The 10,066-nt window shown below is 47.3% G+C and overlaps 1 protein-coding gene across 3 annotated transcripts; it reads left to right on the top strand.

The window, feature by feature from the left end:
- The first annotated feature begins 54 nt into the window (after window positions 1–54).
- On the top strand, window positions 55–9,852 carry LOC138675063 (poly(U)-specific endoribonuclease-like). Of its 3 annotated transcripts, none has more exons than XM_069763026.1 (7): window positions 55–154; window positions 5,190–5,289; window positions 6,118–6,229; window positions 6,740–6,861; window positions 7,572–7,684; window positions 8,385–8,538; window positions 8,625–9,852. In XM_069763026.1, exons 1-7 carry the CDS (start codon window positions 144–146, stop codon window positions 8,886–8,888), a joined length of 876 nt encoding a protein of 291 aa, XP_069619127.1. In that variant the 5' UTR covers window positions 55–143; the 3' UTR covers window positions 8,889–9,852. The 3 variants fall into 3 exon arrangements, with proteins under 3 accessions (XP_069619127.1, XP_069619128.1, XP_069619126.1); XM_069763027.1 differs by having other exon boundaries at window positions 104–280; XM_069763025.1 differs by lacking the exon at window positions 55–154 and adding an exon at window positions 4,963–5,083.
- The last annotated feature ends 214 nt before the right edge of the window (window positions 9,853–10,066 follow it).

Genomic DNA, 10,066 nt, shown 5'->3' with positions numbered 1-10,066 from the left:
GGGACACGTCAGTCATGCCCACGCCCTTGTCTCCGCTATAGCTGGGCGGGTCCAGACCGCGCGCTCTGATTGGCTGACCCGGTCTCTTTCATCCTCCCGTTCTGAACTAGTTTAGCAGAAGGGACCGGAGACCGGAGCTCGTCATGGCCGCCAGGTGAGAGGCAGCCCGGGGCTGAGCGGATGTGCAGCATGCTGGGAGCCACAAGCTGGAGACCCTGCGCTCCACTATAACGCCCTATGATTGTCAGCTTTCGGGATAATTATGAGGCCACTTAAAGGGGTGACTATCACTTTTTAAAAAATCCATTTGTTGAAAATTTTGATCTTTGGGGTCCAGAATCTGAGACCCCCGACCTCTGACCTGGACCCCAGCACTTGCGAGGTGCTCAAATATATCTAAATGGGTCATTTCCTCCGTAGTAATTGGGTAGAGAAACGCCCCTTTAAATTCAGCCATCATAGTCATTATTACGGATGAGACCCGCGATCTCCTGATTTTGGGGGCCACATTTTCATCTGCTGGGGTTGGACTGTGCCCCTATTAAAGGTACAGATCAGCCGCAGCCTAATTAGCGAGGTGTTGTGGGGGACAGTAATGGGCTCCGCAGCCATGCCTGACACCACTGGTTTGTATGGACATGTCGGAGCCCCTGTAATTGAACCTCCTGCTGCCTAGGCGAGGTCTCCCTGCTGCTCCCTTCCCCCGGGCATTTACTGCACAGAGCTCCCTATGGACTCCAGGGAGGGGCCGATTATTTGGGGTCCGTCCATGGCCCCTGTGTCCTCCATTAAAGGGGCACTCCGACCACTTCTGATACTCGCAGTGTTGATGCAGGAATCCTTCCTAGGTCCCCGGGATTTATTCTGTCGATCGCTCCCATCATGCCTCAGGGCGCAGCTTCATATTCCGCTTTCTCGTGTGCTCCTTGTCGCCACCTAGTGGTAAAAAGTCCAACTACAGCTCGGCTCTCTGGAAAGTATCAATCTGATTGGTCAATATGAGAACCTGCGCCACTCTTCTTATGTTCGACAGCTCATTGGTGACTTTACATAGGACTGCTGGGGGATAAATGTGTCTACCGGCTCTGCTGCATTAGGTAAGGGGGGGTGGGGTTTAGTGACACTTTGTTCCTAAGACTCTGGCATTCGCGGTGTTAACCTGTGGTGGCTGCAAAGATGGAGACTAAATACACGTTGTCTGGACGTTCTCCAAAACCAACAGCGCAGCGCCATCGTGCATCATGTGACACGGAAACCGCTGAGGAGCCGAAATCCATACAATAGGTTATTAGGTTTAGATAGTGGTTCTCTTCTGACCAAGGACCTACATCTGGAAGAGCCCCCTTGTAAAAAGGGATCCCCCACCCCATCATACAGCCATAGTCCCCACTAGGGGGAGCTCACTACATACAGATTTATACAGCCACCACTAGAGGGAGCTCACTACATACAGATTTATACAGCCACCACTAGAGGGAGCTCACTACATACAGATTTATACAGCCATCACTAGAGGGAGCTCACTACATATAGATTTATACAGCCACCACTAGGGGGAGCTCACTACATACAGATTTATACAGCCACCACTAGAGGAAGCTCACTACATACAGAGTTATATATACAGTCACCACTAGAGGGAGCTCACTACATACAGATTTATATATACAGCCACCACTAGAGGGAGCTTACTACATACAGATTTATACAGCCGTCACTAGAGGGAGCTCACTACATACAGATTTATACAGCCACCACTAGAGGGAGCTCACTACATACAGATTTATACAGCCACCACTAGAGGAAGCTCACTACATACAGAGTTATACAGCCACCACTAGAGGGAGCTCACTACATACAGATTTATACAGCCACCACTAGAGGGAGCTCACTACATACAGATTATACAGCCACCACTAGAGGGAGCTCACTACATACAGATTTATACAGTCACCACTAGAGGGAGCTCACTACATACAGATTTACACAGCCACCACTAGAGAGAGCTCACTACATACAGAGTTATACAGCCACCACTAGAGGGAGCTCACTACATACAGAGTTATACAGCCACCACTAGAGGGAGCTCACTACATACAGATTTACACAGCCACCACTAGAGGGAGCTCACTACATACAGAGTTATACAGCCACCACTAGAGGGAGCTCACTACATACAGAGTTATACAGCCACCACTAGAGGGAGCTCACTACATACAGATTTACACAGCCACCACTAGAGGGAGCACACTACATACAGATTTATACAGTCACCACTAGAGGGAGCTCACTAAATACAGATTTATATATACAGCCACCACTAGAGGGAGCTCACTACATACAGATTTATACAGCCACCACTAGAGGGAGCTCACCACATAGATTTATACAGCCACCACTAGAGGGAGCTCACTACATACAGATTTATACAGCCACCACTAGAGGGCGCTCACTACATACAGATTTATATATACAGCCACCACTAGAGGGAGCTCACTATATACAGATTTATATATACAGCCACCACTAGAGGGAGCTCACTATATACAGATTTATATATACAGTCACCACTAGAGGGAGCTCAGTACATACAGATTATACAGTCACCACTAGAGGGAGCTCAGTACATACAGATTATACAGCCACCACTAGAGGCTGTCTCTCCACACCCAGCAGGGATTATTTCTCTGGGTTTGATGATTTTCTAGTTTCCCTTCTCCCTGTTTTGATCGTAGACCTTGCTCTGCAGAGATCAGATGGCTCCAGTTCTGTGTGTATATATATACTGATGATCATTTGCAGCGTTTGGATCCAGGCGGTGCGGAGCCGCTGAGAATTGTGATGTGTGGGTGGCTGCGGTTTCGTGGTCTGCTGCCGCTCCCAGTAACTGTGCCCACCCTGCTCCTTCCTGTCACCTGTTCAGTCACTTGCAATGTCAGTCTGCTAGTTTTGTTTTTACTTCTTAAAGGAGAATGCTATATTATTATATGGCTCCTATGACAACACTTCCTGTCTGTGCTGCAGCAGATTCTGGGCAGCATCGGCCTCTCAGACACCAGACTAATCTTTTTTTCATTTTAATTGACCTTTCCTAGAAATGTAAAAGCTGGACTGTCGGGCGTCCCTATGATAACACTGAATGGGCACTTATTACCTGTTGGATTATAATTAATTCTTCTTCGTCCTGATGTCCCGTTTCTGCCCCGCACCTCTGTACCGGGGACTTCTGCCTGTCCAGCAGTTTACGGCCCAATTCAGATGGTGAACTCCGACAACCAAAAACAACTAATCTAAACAATAACTTTATTTCAAAACCATTGGATTAAAACAAGCACGACACCCCAACTCCTTATGGTAGGAGTGGGTTTATAAAAGCCCGGTTTGGTGAGAGAAGGGCAAAGGTAAAGGGAGCAAAAAATGGGATAAAAAATCCTATGTATGGGCTTGTACGTTGGTGATTTACTACCTGGTATTTGGTGTGTGTACTGTCGGTATGTTTTATCAGACATCATCACATTAAGGGACTTGTAGGGCATTTAGGGCCAGTCGACGAGGAGAGGGGGCGCCACATTGCGTCCAGGAGGGTGCCAACCTCCGCAGATAGGCAGGGAGCATATGCTAGGGATACATAGGATTTTTTTATCCCATTTTTTGCTCCCTTTACCTTTGCCCTTCTCTCACCAAACCGGGCTTTTATAAACCCACTCCTACCATAAGGAGTTGGGGTGTCGTGCTTGTTTTAATCCAATGGTTTTGAAATAAAGTTATTGTTTAGATTAGTTGTTTTTGGGTTTTTCTATTGATACTAATTCTGGTTTATCAGAAACTGTACTTTTTTTTCTGAACTCCGACAACCCGGCAGCTTCTCCCACAGGCCGATCACCGCGGTCACCGCCGGGTCACGTCAGCAGTTTGCCGTCCGTCCTTTGTCAGATCCGTCCCCTTGTGGCATTCGCTCTCCAGTTAATCTCCATCTTTTTCTTTGCCTTCGACGTGCTCCTCCTCTCCCCTTTTCCCTCGTCGCGCCGCTCCTCCTCTCCCCTTTTGCCCTCGTCGCGCTTCTCCTCCTCTCCCCTTTTGCCCTCGTCGCGCCGCTCCTCCTCTCCCCTTTTGCCCTCGTCGCGCCGCTCCTCCTCTCCCCTTTTGCCCTCGTCGCGCTTCTCCTCCTCTCCCCTTTTGCCCTCGTCGCGCCGCTCCTCCTCTCCCCTTTTGCCCTCGTCGCGCCGCCCCTCCTCTCCCCTTTTCCCTCGTCGCGCTTCTCCTCCTCTCCCCTTTTGCCCTCGTCGCGCCGCTCCTCCTCTCCCCTTTTGCCCTCGTCGCGCTTCTCCTCCTCTCCCCTTTTGCCCTCGTCGCGCCGCTCCTCCTCTCCCCTTTTGCCCTCGTCGCGCCGCCCCTCCTCTCCCCTTTTCCCTCGTCGCGCTTCTCCTCCTCTCCCCTTTTGCCCTCGTCGCGCCGCTCCTCCTCTCCCCTTTTCCCTCGTCGCGCTTCTCCTCCTCTGTCAGTTATTGTCACAGGGAGCTCGGGGCCTTGTGGAAAATATCGCAGCCTGTATTATTCTGGTGTGATTTACGGACCGGACTGTTGCCTAAAAATATCAGCGACTTCGGACCTCGTCCTCTATCCAGACAGGACACAGATTGATAGAAACATCCGGGGGGGGGGGTCATTACACTTATTACAGGGGTCTCGCCCTCAATGCAGATCTTTATTCCCCTCCCTGACTCATCAGACATGTTCTGTGTCCGTGTGACGGCCGCCCGGTCAGGACGCGTTGGGATGAAGTCACTTCTGCCAGACTGTACCCATCGACGACGTCCAAGAAATGCCGCTTATCCAGCAACTTTCTGTACGCGCCAGTCCCCCCCATATATACCATCAGAGAAACGCTGGACTGTTATCTCCCCCAAGCAGGACTGTCCCTCCGACCTTTATCAGTCACATACACAAGATCGGGGCTTGTCTGCGACCAATAATAAGGGGCAGAGAACCTGATGACTTCACTTTAAGAATGAATGTTTATCTGCACCGAAAGTGAGAAACAAAGAAAGGGGACGACACAAACAATGATGAGACATTATAAAAGGTATCAAACTCCTCCGGCATAAAACCGTCTAGGATGGAAATAATAGATGTTCTATTCAACCAAAGCGAGATTCAATCAACTTCTTAAATATTTCTGTTCTTCGCAGGGGAAACCTAAATCATGAGCTGTCCAAACTGTTCAATGAGCTCTGGGACGCCGACGTGAATCGCATGTCTCCTGGAAAAGATTACCGTATAGCTCTGCAGGTGGATATAACTACTATAATACTGCCCCCTATGTACAAGAATATAACTACTATAATACTGCCCCTATGTACAAGAATATAACTACTATAATACTGCCCCTATGTACAAGAATATAACTACTATAATACTGCCCCTATGTACAAGAATATAACTACTATAATACTGCCCCTATGTACAAGAATATAACTACTATAATACTGCCCCTATGTACAAGAATATAACTACTATAATACTGCCCCTATGTACAAGAATATAACTACTATAATACTGCCCCTATGTACAAGAATATAACTACTATAATACTGCCCCTATGTACAAGAATATAACTACTATAATACTGCCCCTATGAACAAGAATATAACTACTATAATACTGCCCCTATGTACAAGAATATAACTACTATAATACTGCCCCTATGTACAAGAATATAACTACTATAATACTGCCCCTATGTACAAGAATATAACTACTATAATACTGCTCCTATGTACAAGAATATAACTACTATAATACTGCCCCTCTGTACAAGAATATAACTACTATAATACTGCCCCTATGTACAAGAATATAACTACTATAATACTGCTCCCTATGTACAAGAATATAACTACTATAATACTGCTCCCTATGTACAAGAATATAACTACTATAATACTGCCCCTATGTACAAGAATATAACTGCTATAATACTGCCCCTATGTACAAGAATATAACTACTATAATACTGCCCCTATGTACTAGACTATAGCTGATATACTTATTATTGTGGTGTCGGGGATGGTTCCTTTTGCTTCTCACCGGTGCCGCCCTCCCTTCTCCGCTCTGTAGGGTAAGGCCGGTTTTGTACCCGCTGGCAGTCACCAGGCCAGAGACAGCGCCCGTCTCCCGCTTTTCAAATTTGTCAATGAGGAGAAGCTAAAGAGTATAAAGACCTTTGCAGGTGAGAGATGAGACCGTATAATGTCTCGTGCTGAGACACAGGGCGATTATAAATTTTAGCTGTGGACGTCTCAGAGCTGCAGGTTCGTTACTGAGCAGGAATTTGTACAAACAGAAACTCCTTAAGAACTAAGCACACACAACTTTGAGATCCACGACTCTGAAATATTGGTATAAGGCGACTCCCAGACCGTGAGAAACCTCTGAGTGTCCTTAATGTTTCCTCCTCTTTGTTAGGTTTACGTACAGAGATCATTCACTAAACCCGAAACTTACCTGGGGTGTTGGCTAATTTCCTCTTTCCTCATCTTTACAATTGCATTCAGGTTCAATGTGATGCTTCCCCTTTAAATTTTATTCCTGTACTCCGCCTCCTGGACATATCATTTTAAGCTCCACCTCCTGGACATGTGTACAGGAGGTGGAGCTTCAGAATACATCCAGGAGGCGGAGCCTCGGAATGATATCATCCAATCATTAATGTTTGGCCCTCTGATCTCCCTTCATGTAGCCTTCATTTCCCTTCTCGACAACTACGAGATGTCCACGGGGGTGGCCGAAGTTGTGACCTCAGAAGAAATTGCTGAAATGAACCGGTTCCTCGACGCCATCCTGGAAACTAAAGTGATGAAGGTGAAGCCGCCAAGCTCAGAGCTCAGAATCACAGCATAGTGTTTGTTTGTTCGTCATTTTCAAGATGCCTGCTTGCTGTCAGTGAGTGGGAGCATTTTCGTTTACACCAGAGGATGAAGCTGAGGGTTTCTGAAGGACAAGTTCCTCTCCTGTTCCTGTTCACTGACGGCAATCGGAGGTTTTCTGGTAATATACGAGTTATAGGAAAGTTCTAGAACCACTATATAATGATTTCTCTATATATCACACTGTACCTGCTCTGCGGAGGTGGAGCTAGCTTTGAGGAGGTGGAGCTAGCTTTGAGGAGGTGGAGCTAGCTTTGAGGAGGTGGAGCTAGCTTTGAGGAGGTGGAGCTAGCTTTGAGGAGGTGGAGCTAGCTTTGAGGAGGTGGAGCTAGCTTTGAGGAGGTGGAGCTAGCTTTGAGGAGGTGGAGCTAACCCTCAAAAGAGGTGCCACCAACCCTGAGGAGATGGAACTTACTATGAGGAGTGGGCATAGGGAATAATCCTGTTGAGGTGGACTCTGTCCTGAAGGGAGGGGCCAATCTGTGGAGGTGTGGTTTAGAGGAAGGACCAACCGTGAAGGGTGATGTCAACTTAGAGGAGGTAGCGTTATCCTTCAGGGGAGGAGCCTACTTAATGAACCAAACAAAAGTGGGGGGAGGAGCTAACCATGGGGAGGTGGCATTAAACGTTTGTGTTGCGTTACAGGTCACTCATGAATATCTGGTCCGGAAAAAATGGTCAAAACCGAATGTGAAAGACTTCAAATCTCAGTTGTACAACATCTGGTTCCAGCTGTACAGCCGGGAACCGGGCAAGGGGTGAGTACAGGGGGTTTCCATCCATAAAAGCGAAAAGCACATTCCTACATCAGTTAAAGACGACCTGCTCAAAAAAATTAAGATCAATACCTTTTTGAAATCCCTGAGCTCCCCTGAGTCTGATGCTCTTTTCCGTTCTGCTCTGTGTCGCTGCCTTGCAGAGATATTCACATTTGTTTCTTCTGGAGCACAGCATGTGAAATCTCTGCTTTCAGCACAACTGGGCTTTCTACAGAGTCTTCTTTGTGGGCGTGCCCTTTCACCCCTCCTATCACAGCTCAGCAGTTGATCTAGCAGTCTGCCAATCACAACTCAGCAGCATCTACGACTGATAGGGTGTGGGAGGGTTGAAAGCCTGGCACACACACCCCCATCCCCCCTCAGAGAAGACTCTGAAGAAATGCCCAGTTGCACTGAAATCGGAGATTTCACATAGTGCGCTCCTAACCAACAATTGTGAATATCTCTGCAATGGAGCAACGTAGGACAAAATGGAAAAGAGCGTCAGAATCAGGGGAGCTTGGGGATTTCTACAAATTGGTTAACTTAATCAAAAAATTAACTGAAAGGTCTATAAATCTGCTGCAAATTTTGTTGTTTTTTTACCTTTTTAGTATTTTTGTCTAAAAATAGTCAGCAGATCCCCCTCTGTCCTGGTTGGTTATATGGACTAATGATGGGAGGTTGTTCACTTTTGCAGCCCTGATTCGTGCGGCTTTGAGCATGTGTTTGTGGGGGAGTCAAAGCGTGGTCAGGAGATCATGGGGCTCCACAACTGGGTACAGTTCTACCTCCAGGAGAAACGGAACAACATTGACTACAAGGGTTTTGTCGGCCGTCAGCACAAGAGTCGGGTAAGGACGGGGGTCTCCGGACCCCTATAGACATATCTATACATCATTCCCGGGGGCTCCTCTGATGTCTCTCTCCTCCCTCGCAGCCCGATGAGGACGACCAGGTGTTGAATCTCCAGTTCAGCTGGAAGGACCTGGTGAAGCCGGTGGGAAGCAGCTTCATCGGGGTCAGCCCTGAGTTTGAGGTCGCCGTCTACACCATCATCTTCCTCATGTCCCAGGAGAAGACCACCAAAGAGATCGTCCGGGTGGAAGAGTACGAACTCCAGGTGGTGGTCAATCGTCACGGGCGCTACATTGGCACCGCATACCCCGTCCTGCTGAGCAGCAACAACCCCGACTTGTACTGACCCGCGCGTGTCCCCCTAATCCACGTGCGGCACAAGAGGGGCCGCAGCTTCCAGTGGACTCCGTGTAGCAGTTCCTCGCCACTTTTCAGATCTCTGCTTGCTGTCAGTGAATGGAAACACTCATCCAACAAGTATATCCTCGAGGGTGAGGGTGTAACAAACCCTCAGCTGTGAGAAGGAAGGTCTACGTTTGTAAACGTAAAAGATTCCCACTGACTGACAGCAAGCGGAGATCCTGGAGTCTATTAAGTTGCAGAATTCCTCGTTATGCGGTGATTATGCTTCGTTTACATAAGTCTGGACGATCCCTTTAATTCAGTGTAGCAATTCAACAATTTAAAGGGGTCCCGGTCATTTCCCGTTGGCTCGCTCGGAGCTGAACATTTCTCGCTGATCTGTGTCTCAGATTCCGTCTTCTTAAAAGACAAATGACCAAAGATCTTCTAATGGGGCTAAAAAAATATATATTTTTTTATCTTAAATATTCGGCGTCCCTATGACAACACTTCCTGCCCCTTGATTCCGGGAGCTGGGTTATCAAAGAAAAACCAGGACCGACTCATAGACCCAGAGCTGTCGGTAGGTTTGTATTCACACCCACACCCAGGACACACACATAATTCGGGGGGCAGGCAGTGTTCCCGTTGGGACGTGCTGACTTCTGGGTGACACCAGTGCCTCCGTTTTGTGCCTTTTAACATTTCAATCAATTGTATTTCTTCACCTAAAATGAATGGATTGAGGAAGAGTTTTCAGCCGTAGCTTCCGGCATGCTTGTTGTGGTGCGGGCTGTCAGGTGGGCAACCTTTAATTTCTAATCATCGTCTGAAGGAATTTTTAAGCTTTTTTTTTTTTTTTTTATGATTCAGTTGCTGTTTTATTTTTCTTCTAGCAAATGTTTGTAAATGATTATGTCATTAATTTCCAGTTAATAAAATCCATGACACTTTGTATGAGAACTGAACGCTGGAGGGCGCTGTCGCTCTTTAAAATAGTATCTTTACTGCCATGGAAGATTGTGCTCAGGACCTGCATGCACAATGTTTGTTATTGTTTATGGGGTGCAACGATGTGTGAAATAGTCACAGTACTGAACACCACAGTAACGGGCAGACGTTATACTACTGCATATGTAGTGTTATTCCAACACTGCCCACTAGAGGTCACTGAAGACTGTA

The sequence above is a fragment of the Ranitomeya imitator genome, chromosome 4 (assembly GCF_032444005.1).
Source record: "Ranitomeya imitator isolate aRanImi1 chromosome 4, aRanImi1.pri, whole genome shotgun sequence".
NCBI classification, from domain to species: domain Eukaryota; kingdom Metazoa; phylum Chordata; class Amphibia; order Anura; family Dendrobatidae; genus Ranitomeya; species Ranitomeya imitator.
Note: the sequence above shows the minus strand (reverse complement) of the source record. Positions and strands in the feature narration are given on the sequence as shown.